At 42.4% G+C, this 19,635-nt stretch overlaps 1 protein-coding gene across 1 annotated transcript in view; it reads left to right on the plus strand.

Annotated features, from left to right (window-relative positions):
• ACTR5 (actin related protein 5) overlaps positions 1–19,201 on the plus strand; it is a 148,560-nt gene extending 129,359 nt beyond the window's left edge. The window contains exon 9 of the mRNA XM_078652150.1: positions 5,717–19,201. Coding sequence (XP_078508276.1) covers positions 5,717–5,989 — 273 coding nt within the window. The 3' untranslated portion in view covers positions 5,990–19,201. The remainder of the gene's footprint in view (positions 1–5,716) is intronic.
• The last annotated feature ends 434 nt before the right edge of the window (positions 19,202–19,635 follow it).

Consider the following 19,635-nt stretch of genomic DNA (forward strand, 5'->3'; position numbering starts at 1 on the left):
AACTCACTCATGTGGGATTGGTAACTTAGAGGTCGATTAGGATCGCGGACGGACTTGAGTCCGTCCGCGACCCCTGAGGAGGAGGGAACATCCGCATGGGCTGCGGCGTTCCCTCCGAGCTGATTAGGATGTGACCGCCAGGGTGGCGGTCACATCCTCTATCTTTAACACTGCGGCGGGTGCAGCTTCAAGCTGCACCCTCCGCAATGTTAAAAATGCATGCCACGCATTTGCATGCACAAAACGGCAGGCACCCCGCGGTGCCTACCGCTTTGTGCACGCAAATGCAGGGGGGTACCATAGGTACCCCCCATGTGCACCCCCCACGTGCACCACCCACCCCCCTTCACCCAGGGGGGCCGCAACGGGCCCCCGAAGTGAAACTCCGTATGCTTTTCCACGACGGAAAATCCGCCGGCGGAAAAGCATGTCATTCACACCATCCTAATATGGCTGGCGGTGTCTGATAGACACCGCCAGCCATGTTAGAGCCTTTCCGCCGCGGTCGGAAGGCGACCGCGGCGGAAAGGCTGCGGACGGAATCCCAGACCCACCGCCATCCTAATATGGCGGTGGGTCTTTTGAGGCTCCGCAGCGGTTTTTGAGCATCCTCCGGGCCGGCGGTGGCTTCCGCCGGCCCGGAGGATGCGGAAAAACTGCTATCATAATCGGCCCCTAAGTCCGATATACTACAGAAATGACCAGTGTTCTGTGTTGCTAGTTTGAGTGCAAGTTTGAACATTTCAGTTTTCAGGAGTTCCCTAAACTTTGTAGTCTCGTATACAACTAAGTAGTTGGTACATGCTCAAAATCTAAGATGGTGGTTCAGAGTTGAATTACTAGGTTGACATGACTGGAAAAATAAAACAACAAACTGTACAAATATTGGAAAAAAGAACTTTAAAAAATTATATAATTTTATGTATATTATTTTCCTTTCAGGTTTCTGGTCTGACATCAGCAAATATTAAAAACAGCTTGTGAATCTATGAAAAATTACTGTACTTAAGAAATAGGTTTTCAAATAACTTAATTATACTGCACATAAAACTATTTTATTAGTAGGGCAACTATTCCTGTCTGTCTTGACTCTGGTGTAGATGAGAAAAACTGAGGTATGAAAGGAGTGGGTGTACATGAGAAATGGAGCCTGTAAGGCAGACAGGCTTGGATCCCATGCCATTTTAATGACCCCAACTCTTTTGTGATCTCTTCTCCACCGTTTAACATCTCTTGGCCACTTGATGAAGTACAGTCAATCTGGTAAACAGCTATTGTTAATCCCTTAATAAAAAATCTTCCCAATCTCCAAGTGGCGCTAACCACATTTTCACTGTCGTCTTGTACTATAATTTGACAACAGAGTTACAAGCTTTTATAGAGGTCACCCTTGTCTTGTAAGTCGTTAGGAAGTTTTGGTAACTGGCAATCTGCATGTTTTATGGAGAATGCTTGGTGTAGATGGTGTTGAGGTGGTGGTTCTTTTAAATCTGTTCAATGCCTTCAACTCCATCGATCTTCTCATGGCCAGACTTCTAATAATAGTAATTGGAGACATTGGTTCTTGTCTTTAAAGATATATTAACTTGGGCATATTTAAAGGTCTTCTCTTATACTTTTAAGTAACTTTACTACTTTTGCCTATTTACCATTATCAAATGTAAAATGACTCAAAAGTATAGACTTGCATTTCCGCACCCACTAATTTAGGAGTGTAAGGTTATTACTTGTAACTTTTCATGTGTAGGCAAAAGTCTCTTCCCCTCAGGGTAGAGATCTCCCCATGCTAAAGTATAGAGAAAAGTGTATTAAATAAAAAATACTAAAACTGTTTTAATGTACATTTTATTGTAAAATTATTTAAAATATTTTTTTAATGTAGAAGAAAATAACCTACAGAATTATGAACGCAATTTTGAATTGAATATTTCATTTTGAATATATTTAATATAATTAATTTTCATAAGATGCTAATGAATAAAATTCCTCCTAAATTAGAAAATGTCTACTTATTAAGTAGTAGAAATTATTAGTTATGTCAAATTAATCTTACATTTTTTTTGAATATTAGTTACATTATTTTTTAGGTTTCATGATTATTAAAATATTTTATAATAAATAAAATCGATATATTTATATAAATGCGTGTAATGTTTCAATTCAACTTTTAAAATAAATTAATTTAACAATAGGTCCTGTCTCTGTGGGTTTCCGTTTAAAGCCCCTGTCTCCAATAATTGCTATATCAGGTTGCTGCCGTTCAAGTCTTTGGCCATGTGTGGTGCTGGGTTTACTACTGCTCAGAGCCAAAGTAAATTTACTACTGTTCTGGGTGCTTTCTTCTGAAATAACTATAGAAGTGCAGTTTGGGTATAGCAAAGACTCTTTTGTTGGTGGGTGCATGTCCCTCCCCAAACCCAGCTACATTCTGATTTATCTAAATTAGACCCTGCTCACACAAACACAATCTTACTAAAGGGTGATCAAAAAGAGACTATTTTGGGCGTATGTTTGAGAGTCGTAGCCGAGACTTGGTTAGGCTCTGAGAGAAAACGGCTGCTTCTTACATGGTGCAGAAGGGGTGTGATTATCAGAATGAAGAGTATGTTGGCGAAATCTTGGCCTATAAAATCAAAGACAAACCGAGCAGATCCAGTATAGAATATATGAAAGATGATGAAGGGTAAATTGTCTTCCCACCCCAAGAGATTTTGAAACAATTTGGTATATTATATCAATCTGTTTATAGCCCTGAAAACAATCTACTTTCACATGCAATTCCCCATTAGTTAGAAACTACCGAAATCCAAGCTTTGAGCGAAAACCAAACTAACATGCTCGAGGCTGATAAAACTATAGATGAAGTCACTGCTGATATTTTTTCTTTCAGTTCAGGTAAAACTGCGGGCCAGACCGGTATTCATGTAGAACTCTATAACATGTTTATGGGCATACTCCAGATTATTAAGAGCATTAAGCAAAACCATGCTATTCCTGCTTCTTGGGGCTCTGTGAATATTGCAGTCTTTTTAAAGAAGGGTAAGCCCTTCATGGAGAGAGGATCATGTTGGCTAACTTTCCTTATCAGCAAAGATACGAAACTCAATACTAGAATTCTGGCTACTCAGCGCAGTAATTGATACAATTGCCTGTTCATGCGAACATGGCTTTATCCCTGGCCGAGATACTACCATTTATACTAAGAGCCATTGCACTCTTTGACATTGCAAATAATCTTCGGATATATGTGCGTATGATCCCCCTCCATACAGAGAAGGGCTACAACAGTGTCTTCTGGCCCTGTCAGTGGACTACAATGGAAAAAATGGAATTTGATGCTAAATACATGAATTGTATCATTTGCCTCTGACAAAATCCAAATGCCTGGGTAGTTTATTGGCAGAGAAGCTTCTGAAGCCTTTGTGATTAAGTAGGGCACTTGTCAGTGTTGTCCATTGTTGCTGCTACTATTCATTCTATATTTAGAACTGTTTTTAATTCTGTTTTTTAATAATCACTCCCAAACGCCTATAGCAGCGATTGGCACCATAGTTCATTTAACGGTATAAGAGGATGGAATTGCAATATATCAGTAAATGCAATGTATGGTATAGCCCGTATTGAGCAAGAAGCACTAGACTTTAGAAGGGTATCTTTCACTGTAAGCGAAACAAAAATATAACGCAAGTCTTATTAAATCAACCAACTACATTATCAGATTCAGGGAAACTACCCACTGCCTATCTTGATATTGTTATATCAAGTAGTATGTATGAAATCTTCAAACTCAATTGAGTCTCTTCTTTCCAAATGTATCTCGCTTATGCGTCTTTCACACCGTTTGCCTGTCACATTAATTGGGAGATGCAATATAATTAAAATGAATGTGCACCCTAAGTGTTTGTATCTATCTTGTGCCGTTCCACTTCTAGTTCTCAGTTCTTTTTTCAAACCCCTTGATTCGGCTATTAGCTTTCTCTGGGGTTGCCAGCGGGCAAGACATGCCGGAGGCCTTTTAAAGTTGCTCCAAGAAGGGGTAGGATGCGCATTACCAGATTTCGAACAATACTTTTGGGCTGCATTTGGGGAACATATTTGTTGTCTTGTGACTAAGAATTGTGATAGTTAATGCTTCATATGTACCAAATTGCTTTAGGAAGAGATGTTTGTAGTTCCTTTTCTCACAATGATCTCTATTATTTTAAGCATGTGAGATTTAAGATTATTTGGGATGCATTGTCTATCTGGCTTGAATGGTGTAGAAAATGCATTATTATGCCTATCCATTTGTATATGCAAGTACATAACAGCTCCCTGTTTCCCTCAAATTTTTTTTTTGGGGGGGGGGTTTATGAGCTGTGTAGCTAAGAAATTAAGGACAGATGTGGTCTTTAATTCCTTGAATTTCATGCTTGGCACCATCTTACAAGCATCCCCTGAAAATGTGCCTATCTTACTCAGCTCTATGATTCTTGCAGTCTCTGCATTGGGCAAGAGTGGGAAAGCCAATCCCCGCCCTTCTCTTGAGCCGTAATTCATTTTTTTATTTGAACGTGCAGCTTTCAAAGTCAATGGGAAATGACGTCTTATGAAACTATATAATACTTAGGGACTCATTTTTCTATATGATGTATGTTTGATTCCTGTGTACCATGCAGCTGACAGAAAATATACCACAATAACAGAATAAGATCTATCTATTCTGTTTTCTCAATTTAGATTTTATATGAACTGTATGTGAATGCTGGTTGCATTGACCGCATGTCAGAGAATATATCTTGATTCTGTCTCTTGTTACAGTCTTGTAGGTCATATAAATATATATGCTTCCCATTTCACTGCAGCCGAATTTATTCTTAATAGGTCACAGCGTAAACTGAGATTTACCAACCAATGGTTTCTGCAAATACTGAGGACCACTTGTTGGTTGGTGTTGTCTTCTCAAAAAGTTGCTATTCAAGGTTCTACCTGTTCTTCCTGCCTGAGGCAAAGTGAACCTATTAAAGTTTTTAAGTCTGTCATTGTTTCACAGGTAACAAGATTTGTAGTACTGTTGCATCCGATTACATTGCAAATGGGGACTCATTTTTATTCATTTAGGGAATGGTGTTAAGTATTGTTGCATTTCTGTATTCTGATTTGCTGAGCCTTTGTGTCTTTTTGCTCACCTCATGTGGACGGTATGAATTTTACTGTGTATTTTGCTATAATTGAGGGCTCATTTTGGATGTAAGCGAGAGTAGGTTCCCTGATTCTTAGAGAGCAGACCCAAGCCACTCTATCTCATGCTTAGGACTTACAATAATTTTGACATTTCTCTTGAGGCAAAACCTTTTGTCAGACCTCTTGCTCCATTTGGCTAGTAATGTTTTAATTTAACCGAGCTACCTGCTAATTCACTGTACATGAGATTATTTAACTGATAAACTATATTTTTTTCAACCTGTAATGATCTGAAACTCTATTAAACCTTTATGGTTTCTAACCTAACATCAGACTCAAGAAGGCTTATTTAATTGTTTGTTACTTGATTTATTGCCAGTCCTGTCTATTCAGGGGCACATTTCCTCATATTCTTGAGAATAACACCGCCCCCAATACTGCATAGGTGCTATCTGTATATTATCTTATAAGAAATTGTCATCACTTCTGGTGTACCTTGAATTTATCTCTAAATATAAAGTTAAACTTACCCCAATCTATTTTTGTTTTGCAGGTTAGTATGGCATCCAATCCCATCCTTGATACTTGGTATGAGGCCAGAGACTGGGCACTAGAGCACATGGAGAATGAGGAGGGCTGGATAACAAGACAGGACTACGAAGAAAAAGGAGGCCAGTATCTTCAAGAACACAGTGCTTCCAATATATATGTTCCAATCACCATCCCAAAACCAGTACCCCGGCCAGCAGCTGTAGCAACTGGGGAACCTTCTGCTGTCACTAAAGCAGTCGTAACTTCTGCTAGCAACATCCCAGAGCAAACGTAGCAAACCTTCAGACATCAATAGAATAAGCCATGAATTCAACAAGCAACACATCCAAGCCAATGTCCGGAATGTAGTAGAGTGCACAGCACTCACTAATCGCACTGCCTTTTGTGGTTTGAATGGGAAGCAGAATGGACTGTGCTCCGGTCAAGGATCCCTTCTGCTCACAACGGTTATAGACCACCTATGTAGGGTCCTACAGTTTAAGAGCTTCCTAAATTCTCTCACTGGAAAATGTAAATATGTTATGTTGAATTGTTAAAACTGGAAGTATCCTGTGAGAAACAAGAGTTGTGAACAGAGAGTAGCTGTACTTAAAACACACTCAGATTGTCAATTGCAATCCATTTATAACTGTATTTGTAAAACATATGTAAAACCTGATCATGCTGGTTGTAGGATATTTTCCAAGTTCTTCTCTGTATGGTGGAAATGTCCACCTCACGGATGGTAGTCGTTGTTGATTTCTTGAATACACATACTCTTTGAGTCACTATAAAAATCTAGCTTTGTGGGAACGTTTTCCTCTAAAATTTGAATATTGTAATCACAAAGCAGGAAATGATTTTGATTGAGATTTAAAAAACATCTCATGGTTGGTAAACTGTTTACAAAAACTCGGAGGGGCTTTTGAAACACTATCCAAGCTGATCAATCCGTTAGATCTATACATTACCCCAATGTATTTGTTTTATACGTGAGTCTCATATAGAGTCTTGTGGGTTCCTCAGATTTTTTTTATTTTATTTTTCTAAATTTTATTGCGCACTTTTGTGCATACAGCACATTGTACAGTATTATGCATAAATTCAGAGGCAGAATATATTGATAACATCAAGCATATTGTGACACGCCCGGATCAACATCAGTTTAGTTCCCTATTATTTTGCAGGAGCTGTAGATTAATACTTCAGTATTATTGGATATCTAGTGTAAACACAAAATACGGAACCATGGACAAATGTTACAAGATAATACCTTTTTCACAATAACGTTGGTTAGAACTAACATACACCTGTCTGCATAGTTCAGAGATAGTTTTGCAGTATCCATCACTGCAACAGCATGTGGGAGCATGACCTTGTGATGCCTACCATGTCATGGGTTTCGGACTTCCATGTGAGACGGCTAGTGGGTACCTGAGGTTCTGATGTAGGGGGATGATCTCCACCGCGTACGCCGGCCTTGAGTTCTGTCAGAAAGGTATCCAATGCAGCAGCTATGGGATATTTGCGCAGCCCCAGAGCGTCATCTCTGTATTGCCCTGCTCTCGACCTGCACCCACGCATTCAAGGAGAGTTCCCAGGCAGATAGTGTAGTACGGTTGGGAGATTTAATTTGCATATAATCTGACACTTAGCGAGTTATGTTGCTAGATGCGTGAACCGAGCTGTGGTCCTGTTACTCTTGGTCTAGTGCAACTGGCCCGATAGGCAAGTTCTCCAGTTATGCAGTTTTGTATATCCCATGCATCTGGCCAGATGGCTGCAATCTTGTGCCAGTACTGGGAGAACGACGGGCACTCCTAGAGCATGTGGAGTAAATCTGCATCTATTGTGTGGCAGCATGGACAGGCTGCGTCAGTGCGCTGCAAGTATATCTAGATGTTTTTGGAGAGGTGAAGTATGCCCTCCGTAGCATATAATATTGTATCAGGCAAAAACTGGCATTATGAGGCACTAGCATAGGGTACCCCACAATGCACTGCTGCTTCCTATCGGTGTGTGGTCAATCCAGGTCGGTGTCTCAATCAATGCGCAAGGGAGGTAGCAGTGTGAGAACGCAGGTAACTTGCAAGCCAGCTGACAAGATGGTGGCCATTTCCCAGGACGTAGATGTATTGTACCATTACATGCATATCTGGCTCCTGTTGCATGTTACCCCAGTGTGCTGTCAGTGACCGAATGATGGAGTTATGCAGAAGGAACTGGCCTGGGGGTAGACCGATGTTTGCTGTGAGCTCCTCCAAGGGCAAGAGTGCCTTCTGTAAAGGTCTCCTAACGTGTGTTTTCCTGCGTCATGCCAGTGACCTAGTTCCTGTTGTGAGGTGGTTGCCGTGCCTTCCAGTAAACCCAAGAGCAGGCCTCACCAATCATGTAAGGAAGAGGTTCCGTCTGAGGCTGCGGTATCCTTCTCAACGGACCCTACATCATCTCCTATGCCGACGACACCCTGCTCATCATCTCGCTGTCAAAAGACCCCCCCCCACCGCCAGAGCCACCTTCCACAGATGTATGATCACCGACTGGATGAAGGACAACAGCCTCAAGCTCAAGATGGAGGTCTTCATCTTTGGGACCACCTCTCCATGGAACAACGCATGGTGGTCTGCTGAACTCTGCCCGTCCACTGCCCCGACAGACCACGCCCTCAACCTCTGCATCATCTTGGACAGTAAGCTCTTCATGAAAAACAGGTAAACTCAGTCTCCTCCACTTGCTTCCACACCCATCGCAAGATCTGCAGGTGGCTCCCAGATAACACCAGAAGGACCGTCACGCAGGCCCTCTTCACCAGCAGGATGGACTACGGGCACACACTCTACGTAGGAATCACTGCACGCCTCTTGAAGAGATCACAGAGAATACAAACACAGCGGCTAGACTCCTCCTCGGCCACCCCAGACATAGCCACAGCGCACACCACCTCAAGAAGCTGCACTGATTTCCGATCCAGAAGTAATGCCAGTTCAAGATGTTGACCCACACATACAAAGCCCTGCATAACGAAGGACCAGCTTACATCAACAAATGCCAGACCCTCCACCAACCAACGATACACCTACGATCCCCATCCCTCTTCCTCGCAGACACCCCTTGGATCCGCCGAGGCAAAAGCAGAGGATGCTCCTTCTCACACTTGGCAACCAAAGCTTGGAGCAACCTTCCCTTGCACCTCAGAACCACCACCTTGCTCCAGCAATTCAGGAAAGTACCCAAGACCTGGCTGGCCGAATAAACAGTTCAACACAATGCAGGCAGCAACTCCAGCACCTTGAGACCCTCATGAGTAATTTGCCACGCTTTACAAATCCTAGATTGATTGATTGAGGCCATGCGTAGCAGGGACGGCTGTCTCATCCCATTCTAGTATTGAGGTTGAACAGGAGCACCACTCAGGGCACCTCCCAATGGAGAGAAGCTGACACCATGTCCTTCAGTTGGCAACTTGCCAATCACCTGGACACCCACTGGAGCTGGGAGGCCAGGTAGAAATGTTCAACGTTTGGTACGTCCAGGCCACCTTAATTGGGCGGCAGACCAAATTTAACTAGAGCCACCCTGCAGTGGGAAACATGCCAAATAGAATCGCCCATGGATTGCTCTTTGTTCCTCTGATGAATCCTCTTTTGAACCTAGCAACAAGCTTTCCATAGCCAGCTGCAAATCAGCAGACAAGTCTTAATCCACATCTGCTAACTGGAATGACTTTCTGGACTGATTAGGGAAACGTGTTTGACCTGTTAATCATTCAGTATCCGCTGCTGCCTTAGTGTTTCCAGTCCATCCCTAGTATAAAAGTGTAGCAGAGAATGTGGAATTCAATATGTACAGGTCAATCTATAGTGATGGACAAAGATGCATCAAGCCATAGGTTTCCTGCCCCTAATTCACTGTACCTCCTTTAGTTAGATCCAAAAATGATTTACTATCTTGGTAAGTCAGTCCAAGAACCTTACAAGGGCATGGCAAGAGACCTAAAATCCTGTCAAGACAGGCTCTTTGATGTGACAGGCCGTTGGACTTTTAGAATCTATAGAATGTTGCCAAACTACCTTCAACATTACATTTTTGAACGGTAGAATTTAGCAGCCATATGCTTGAGTAGTAATGCCAACATGACCATTTCCTTGAAGGAGAAAGTATTCTGCTCAAGAAGAACTCCAAGCTGGTCAACTGTGTCTCCTTTGAAAATAGTCCAAACTCCAATGGTATGCTTTTCGAGGATTCATTTATTAAGAAAATATCTAAGCACATTGGCATGTTAGCAAACCTCTACAAGGCGTATGGGGACACGAGTCAGTTTTCCCTGAGTTTATTTTCTTCCCCCAAGGGCAAGGACTCCAGTGGACCATTACCCGAGACCTCAAACTTGCTTCTATATCTGCTCTTCCACAGTTTGAGACACCATGGTGGAATTTCGAAGTTCTTCCCTAGAAGCCCTGTAATGCAAGCGGTTCTAATGGCTCATTCTCTGCTCACAACAGCTCACTTTCAAACAGATTCTCCTGTAGACTATCTTCTACCTTCTTCAAAATACGCCTGAAGACTTTTACTATTAATCTTCATATGGGCGCTCATTATTGAAGACTCTTGGGGTTCTTCAGTCAGGCTCTGGTAACTGTATAGCACTCCTGGGTACCACCTCCAGCTTTGTTTCCCCCTGTTTTGCTTTCTGGTTTTGGTCCTCCTGGTTGGCTGAGATTGACCTGGGTAAGTTTAGGGCACACTCTGCTCGAGGTACAATGGCTCCTAAAGTTTTCCGCTTAGCAGGCAGTTTGCAAGGTATTTTTTAAGGTGGCTTACTGATCATTTATACTCTTTTAAACCTATTGAAATCAGTGCTGCAAATGTTCTTCCAAGGCATTTTTGAGCTTGTTTATTATTTTGTGTTCCTTGAAGTACTCTGTAGTTTTCCCGGTTGGAAATCAAAAGTGTGCATAAGACCGGAAAGCTAATATTACCCCTCCTGCGACAAGCCACTCTTAATGGCTATTTTTATTCTTATCATACCTCCTCCATCTTAAGCCCACAATGTGCCTTCAGGCTCCCAGAGCCTTCCAGTTAGTGTTTATGTTCTTGGAGGCCTTCTCATCTGATCCTTTTGTCGAAAATGGACTTTACTGCTTCCTTTTTATAGTGCTGCTGCAGTTTTCTTCTAGTTAAAAGCATTCGAGAAGCCACATTCCCAGAGACTACCAGTTTGTTTTTATGCTCATGGATGCCTTCTCATCTGATCCTTTTGTCGAAAATGGTCTTTGCTGCTTCCTTTTTTATAGTGTGGCTGCAGTTCCCTTCTAGTTAAAAACATTTAAGAAGCCACATTCTTCTTGGGTACCTGCTTTTATAGTTCTGTTCTCTTTATGGTGTTCTTTGTGGTATGGATTTGTTTGCTCTTAGGTGCTGCTGACTTAGGGTAAATAAAGAAATAATATTTGCCTTCATGTCTATGTAACAATGATGTTGTCCAGCTGGTGGGTGGAAGGATCAGCATGTAAAGTATTAAAAAGGATGAGAAAATCAGCAAAATATAATGCCTTGCTGTATTTGTATGTGATCTTTTGCTAAGGACTCACTGCAGTGTGGAAGTCCTGGTTTATTTGTTTTTAAATAAGAAAATCTCTTTGTTAATATACTTTATAGTCTGACGATTGCTTGTCTACACAATGTACCAATATTCTTGCATTTCCAAACTCCTCCATCTGCATTTTGGGTCTAAACTCCTACTCCTACACCCCATAAGTATCTGGTCCAGGAACGTGTGCCTGCATCAAGCATAAAGCATGTTTAATATTACCATTTTCATTGTACGTCATCTGCATCCATCTCCACCTTAACTTATTGATTTTGTTATGTAGGTAGGACTACCCCTTTTTATCAATTGTCGATCGTCTACTGCTCCCTCATTTGCTAGTTGTTTCTAGTTCTGCCTTGAATGCCTACCTACTTACTTCTCTACAACTGGTAGCACCTGGTTCTGCTCTTAAGATCCACAGGGGCTTACACATGAGAAGAGCCTGCCTATGAGAGGTTGATCTTAAAAGCAGTGTCGGCCAATGCGTATAAACAGGGGTGGGACAGGGGTAGCACAAGTTGGGTAGAAAAATAAATTAAAAATTAAAATAAAACTTAACTGAGGATGCTTCTGCCACTTTGCGCCTGCTTCCTGGTCCCAACAGCTCCTGAGACAGCATCAGAGACTCCCTGTGCTGCTCTCATGATATCATGTTATGAGAGCAATGCAGGGATTTGCCTGAGGGGGCTGGTTTGATGCTCCGCACAGGCACAGAGAGTCTGCTGTTTCTCCAACCCAGCTGGGCTATACAGCTGGGTTGGTGAAATCTAATTATGCATGTTTGTTTGGCCGGCCTTAGATGGCTGGCCAAACAGACATGCACAGTTAGCAGTGCACTCCCCTGCTCCCTCCCATGACTCGTCCCTGCACACTGGCTCAGCCAGCAGGTGGAAAATAAAACTATAATGAAATATTGTTTTATTTTTCAGCTGCTGGTGGCACTGAGCGAGTGGTGCAACGCTCCGCCATTGCGGAGGAGCCACCTCTGCCTGAAAGATTCATAGGTGTGAATCTGAAAATAGCCTTTCTAATTGATAGTGCTATCCCAGCCCTAAAGAAATGATGGAGCCAGCTCCGTCATGTAGAGGTGCAAATTTTGTGCCGATCTATCACGTAGGGTACACAAAAAATAGGTTTTGGCCCAAAATGTTCATTTCCCATTTTAACTTCCTTTTATTTTAATAAAAAATGTTTTATTAGCAAAACTTTAACAGCAAAATTACATAAATATATTGAATAAGGACAGATCCGGCAGTTAAATCATAAATAGATTTTGTCAAGGTATCGGCCCGACATAATACATTACGGGCATCCAAACAAACCAGCTTGGCCAGAATTACCATATATGTCCTTCACCAAACTCTACAACCCCATACCCTTTATTCTTTACAGTCAAGCAGCTATTATCCATTTATACAAAGATACCTAGCATAAAAAAACGCCCCAGATACTCCTCCCTTTAGTCTCCGCCCTCTTACCCTTTCGCTCATAAAGTGCTTTTTCTAAATTGTAAACATATAGAAAATGCCCCTTCCATTTCTGAAATGTCGTGGGTTAAGGATCAAGCCAGGCAGAGGCAACAAAGAGCCTAAAAACCGCCATAGCTATAAAAATTAACTCAACCTCAACACATATATTTAATTCATCAACGCCCAACAACATAAGCTGCAGTGATGGCATAAAGTCACCTTGAGGACTTCACTAAAAAACCTGCAATATCTAAACCAACAGTTTTTAGGCAAGGGCAAGAAGAGAACATGTGTACCAGGTCTGCGCTGAGTTTGCGACATCTAGGACAACGGGTCCCAGACAACCTGCCCCATTTAGCGATTTTGGCGGGTGTTATATATATATATATCTAAAATCGTTATTTATATTGTTGCTTTTGCAAGTTCGATGAGCATAAAATTGTCACACCCAGCGATTTTTGAAAAACCTGAATTTTCCTCGCCCGCCATTTTTCATTATGTTTTTTCAAATCATCTAGAACACCTTGCAGCAAGCACCCATATATTTGTGAGATTGAATAGCTAGTGCCCATATTAAAATATCCATCAGGGAAACATGAGCGAAGACTGATAATGCCCCAACATTTCTCAATAGGAAATCCCTCCGCTGTAAAAATGTTAAAAAATCCAGAGATTCGATATTAAATCTGCCACTAACTTCTTCAAATTATGCTATATGATTTCCCGTAAGCAGATCCCCGATCCTATCAAAGCCCTCTTATTCCGATCTGGCTAAACAATTGTCATGGAATATTCCGGGCAGTTGATTGTTCCAAAGTAGCGGAGTGTACCAACTATACCTGCCAACCCCCAGTTTTTTTCGAATGCCCATCCAATTCCGGAATGCATCCATTACAATCTTAAACTGTGTCTTTTTATGGTAACTCAGCTCAAGAATCTTCAGTAGACAGCCCTTGGCAGCTGGCCCAATCAGTAGCTCATAAATCGAAGGAACATAACCTGCATTCCCCACTTCAGTTGCCTTATTGTTAAATAAAGGGAAATAAAATTGCAGAGCTACCGCTAGATAATATAATTTAAAGTTGGGGGGAATTTAAAGTTGGGAGTGCCCAGCCTCCCTGTCTCTGGGTAAACATAAAAATGCATTTTCCCTCCTAGTCTTCCCATATGCCCAGATGAATCTTGCCACTTCTTTCATTTACTTAAAACCATGCATTATCAACCTCCAGTGGGATTGCATGAGAGACATACAATAATTTTGGAAGGAATATCATTTTGACGACGTTACATCTTCCCATTGTTAAGAGAATTAAATTATCCCATTGTCTAAAATCCTTCTTAGTCGAAATACATTTTACTCCTATTATTGAAAAAACGAAGTGCTCCACTTCTGCTTTGATACTAGCTCCCAGATAGGTAGCCTCCTCTACTCCCCAGCTATCATTGGCCAGCGTATGTCTGTTTATCACTAACTGCATTTTTGCTTGGTTTAACAAGAACCCTGAGTAAGTTCCGACCTCCTCTGTTATCCTTTCTATGGAACGTACAGCCCTATCTGGATCACTGGTAACTATTGCCACATCATCGGCATAGGCCAGTATTTTTGTATCCCAGCCCTGCAGGCTGATGGGAGGTCGGAAGACTCTCTGGATATCCTGCCCAAGGAGGAGATCAATGTATAAAGCAAATAAAAGAGTGGAGACTGGTCAGCCCTGCCTCGTTCCCCTTTCTATCAGAAAGGGATCCAACTCACCTCCCATTATCTGTAATCGGGCTATGGCGCTAAAGTACATCACCCGGATTGCTTGGATGAAAGACCTGCCCAAGCCACTGGCCTCCAAAACTTTCCAGAGGTACTCCCACAACACCTATTTGAAAGCCTTCTCGCCATCCAACAGAGCAACCCCCATAGGTTCTTCTAGGACCTCAGTGGCATCGAACAGTGATATTACTCACCATACATGATTTGAGGTCCCTCTCCCTGGAATAAACCCAGGCTGCCTAACCAAGACCAGTCTGTGTATTATACTGCCCAGCCTGCTGGCAAAGATTTTATAATAGAGTTTAACATCACTGTTTAACAATGTGATTGGTCAATAAGAGCCCAAAGACACAGGTTCCTTACCTTTTTTTAACGATGATTACATGTGCGGTACCCGGGGACCCTGGGGGGTTTGCCCCATTTCTAACTTGCCTAAAATGCTCCAGCATTTCTTGGAGGAGTACTACGGAAAAAACCTTATAGAATATCAGAGGTATGGAATCCGTTCCCACAGCTTTCCCAAATGGGAGAGCCTTGAGGGCCGCCGGGAATTCTTCTGGTGAAATATCTGCCGCTAAAAGTCACCTCTCCCTTTGGGTTGCTTTGGCAAATGTCACCGGGTCCAAAAATACCTCTAAATCCTATGGAAGAGGCTTTATAAAGGTCAGCGTAAAATTCCCAGAATGCTTCTCTAACTTCAGCGACATCAGTTACCATGCTCCCTTGCATATTCCTGACCTGACTAATGTGCCCAGCTGCCTGCCTGTCTTGACCTGACTGCTAAAAATCGCGCCATCCGTTTGTTGTAAATAACGAAGTCCTTGAGCCAGGTATATATAACACGCTGGTTTTAATTAAGCTTAGTTTCAAGTTCAGTTTCAAGTAAATAAGTTAAGATGACAAAAGCCCCACCGGGAGCAGCTTCCCTGCTGCTCAGCCTGCATCCACCAACTGCCACTCCACACATCTCCAGATCCCAAGCATCCCCTGACATCACACACATCCAACATTCCAAGCATCATCATACACACCAGCACTCACTCTGGCTGAGCAGTAGGGAAGAGACATGTAAGTTATAACACCGTTCATTATCTTCATAGCACTACTCTCTCTAGCCATGAATTTCCTGGCGATCTTCTCAGCCGTAATCTGTTCAGACGTGCCTTAGTTATAGCTATCAGGTTCAGTACGGGGGTAAGATCTCTCTCGGAGGCCACAGCTACAACCAATTCTGCCTTCAAGCCACTAAGCTTTTGATTAAGTTCTTTGCTCTGTCCCAGACCCAACATCTGTTTGGCGATACTAAACTTAAGGTTTTTCCCTCTTATACCGGCCTTGGAAGCGTCCCAAACCATCCTGAGAGAGAAGCTACCTTTGTTTAGTTATAAATTACTCCGGAATCCAGCTCTTTATATGGCTTATGTACTTTGGATCTGACAAAAGAGCCGTCTCAAAGGTCCATCTCTTAGGCACACTTCTCCGTCATTCAAGTGGGATTTCCAAAACAATCGGGTTACGGTCAGACATTAATTTTGGAAAAAGTTGTACCTGAGCACCCCTAACAAATAATGGCAAGACCAAGAAATAATCCAGCCTAGAAAATTTAACATGTGGGGATGAATAGAAGGAGTACCCAGCATCAGATGCTTTCAGGCTAGGTCACACAACCATTAGGCTGATGTCCTCCACTAGATTCCTGAAAGATTTAAATGATTGAGGTTTGCGCCTAGCATGACAAGCTTTCCTTGCCCCCACGCCCTGATCTTGAGCCATTTAAATAATAAATCAATAGTCCCCACAGACTATAAATACGGGGCAGGCCAAGATCGTAATTTAGTTGCTAAAAGGTTAAGCAGTCTAGAGTCATCTACGACTGGGGCATATATCGAGCACAGCAAAAAGGACCCACTGCTAACTTTACACTCAATTATTGCCCATCTCCCACACCTATCTGCGGCCTTCGACCAGGGACAAGAGTATTTCCTTTAACTCAAATGGTAACCTCCTTAGTCCTGGCATCCTGAATTCTGTGACGAACTACATTCAACTGTAAGGAATTTAACAACGCACAACGTGTGATATGGGTCTCTTGCAAGCAGTAAATATCTGCTGTACCCTTCTACTTTTAAAATTATTGTTCAACCCACAAATATTGATAGTAGCAATGCAGAGCTTGTCCAATCCACATGCACTACACCCCAAAATTTAACAGGGCCCAAACAGGGACACATTTCCACAGATCAACTTGAACAGATCTAAAAAAGTAACGTCCCTCAATAACGGACATAACATTTATTCAACCAATTTTACGATCTCGCCCCCAACTTTCTCTCCATGCCGCAAGATAAACAGCCTCACTAAAACATACTTGCTGCTTTTCCCATACAGTGTCAACCTAAATAATTGCCCCCACCCTGTCCCTGCCCCAATTATCCTAAAAAACCCTCCACCAAAAACCCTCCACCCAACCTGCCCCCCACCCCCCCCCCCCACCACCAATGGAGACAACCAGACCCACCAGGGTCTGTGTGGTGGAGACTGGTAATGGACACCGCTAACACCCCCCCCACAGACCAATCCTCTGCCACCCCACCCACACCAAAAGGAAAAAAGTGAAAGTACAAAAAAAAAATATCTTTTGATCATCCACCAGGCAATATTTTTAATTTCCTGGGGGCCCATATATCACCAACTAGCAAGTTAATCCGGTGAGGATGCAGCTAAAACTGATTTACAAAAAGAAACACCTAATGAGCTAAACATTATCTTTATCTCCCGACAAGCCACACAGGTACTCTCTGGCTTGAATCTCAGAGGTAAAAAACTTAATAGACCCTCTGACTATGGTTTTTAATCTATCTTGCGCCAACAAATTAACTTCAAAAACTGCTTCCAGAAAAGGCTTGATGAATTGCCGAAAGCGCCATCGACGCTCTGCCGATGTATGTCAAAAATCTGGGCGACCAAAAAAGAGGATTCCCGATATCTCCATCCTGCCTCAGGGTGGGCTTTCTCAAAAATGTCTGAAAGAAGCAAACAATTGAAACCACAGTATAGCCCTTGGCTGCCCTTAATCTCTATTACCCCGTGTAGGCTTATGCTGGACTAGCAGGAAACGGTAAACCCACTGAATTTCTGACTCCCAGTTCTGTAATGCCAGTTCGGAGAAAGCTCTTCTGAGGAGGTCCAGCATAAAGGATTGAATATCATCCCTTTCCAGTCCTTCCTCAATCCCAAGAAAGGGGAGATTGTTCCATCTCTGATGGTTTTCCAAGTCCTCAATCTTCTACAGCACATCGGTCAAGTGAGCGCCATATGACTTAACTTTCTCCTTCACAATTAACATATCAGTTTCCACAGCTGAAGTCCTTTCCTCAATACAGCGGAGCTTCTCCCCAATCTCGGAGCAGGCCTTACCGATCTACCTTATCGTGCCTTTCAGCTTCTTTGTTGCCTGCCTAGCCTTTTTACCATCTGCCCGGGTCTCAGCCTGATGCCCTTTAATTGACTCCAAGATAAGACCAAGAGATGGGTTTAAGGCCATGTCCCCTACAGCCTGCAGGACTGGAAATTTTCACTTCACTGAGGCTGCATGTACTTCTGGTGCTCCCAATATCCTGCTGTGAGAATAATCCCATTTTAACCCAACTCCAGCTGAAGATTTATCTCTGTTTTTTTCGAGAATCTGTATTACCCTTAGAAGTCTTCCGGTACTTTTGATGTTGAAGAGCTGTTTCTTTATCCTCTGGTGTACTGTTATGTGGGAATCTAGGACCCTAGTGTAATTTTTCCCGATTCATGCCCATATATAGGTGTAAACCATCCAGTCCTTATATAGGCATAAAGAATCATTGCCTTATTTAGTTATAGCCTGCGCAGCCCTAATACAGCATGGCTACTTCCACTAAACTCCGAGAATCCACATTGATTTCGTGGTAAAACCAGCCTTCAGCAGTCAGGAACCTCCCCCTGCTTGAATACTAATTTATCCAAGAAATCCGGGAGTTTTCAAGGAACTAAGGCACTAGTGATGATATTATGTCCAATCTTACGTCAGACTCAGCACCTGCAGGGGTATAAATATGCCTACATTTGCCCAGTCAAAGACACGGTGGTTTAGGAGCAGATCGACTAACTACTTGCCCGACGCCCTGCTGCTGCAAGTGCTTAAGGAAGCCGACCCTCCAACTGACGCACTGAAAAGACGCTGCCTTTTCTCCTGCCAAGAAATCCAGCTCCAGTGTTTCCAGGCTACCCTTGCGGGTTGCTGGGAGATCGAGTCCCGAGAGAGAGATACAAGACCTCTATCATTCTAAAACCAAGATACGGAGCTGATTAGATCCCTAGAGAAATCTTGAACAGATTCTTGGCAGAGAAATACTAAAATCTAAACTACTCCTCACTTATTCCTTCCTCGTACTAAGCTTAGGTTAGGTACACCAGGGTAGGCGTATGTTAGAAGCACCAGTTGAGTACTTTTAGCCACTATTTTATCATTGTATGTATTTTATGCATTCTGTGTATTTTATATATATGGCTCAGAAACCATATAATGCTTTTACAGTACTATTTTATAATACTATTCATATTATATGCAGTATACTTCTTAACTAACATTTCAATTGTAGCAGTGCATTTTCTTATGCTTAAGAAATAAGACTGTTCAATAAATACTTTTATTGAAAACGCCTGTCTCTCTATTTCTAAGCAACTCTGGTGAAACGAAGCATGCACATCTGACCATCTATTGTTTCCGTGACTCTAGAGATACGTTTCATTCTGGGGAAACAAAGTTGTCATGTTATATGGTTGTCAGAGACTAATCCCTTCTTGTTTATTCGAGAAAGTTTCTAGTGACCTCTGTGCTAGCTGGCACTCACAATTAAGTCTAATCTATTCGGCAGAGACCTAGTCTACTTCAGTCCTACGTCTAAGCTGCAGGATATATTATTCCAATGCGCAGAGCCTATTGGGAATAAAGGAACTACACTCCATGACGCCCAACATTTGGTAAGGTGATCATTTAACGCTAGATACTAGAGTAACTCAGTCGTGACCCCTTTTTCCCGTAAAAACTCCAAAAGACGTCTGGAGTGGGTGAAAGGATAATATCCACCAAA

Source organism: Lissotriton helveticus, chromosome 7 (genome assembly GCF_964261635.1).
Source record: "Lissotriton helveticus chromosome 7, aLisHel1.1, whole genome shotgun sequence".
NCBI lineage: Eukaryota > Metazoa > Chordata > Amphibia > Caudata > Salamandridae > Lissotriton > Lissotriton helveticus.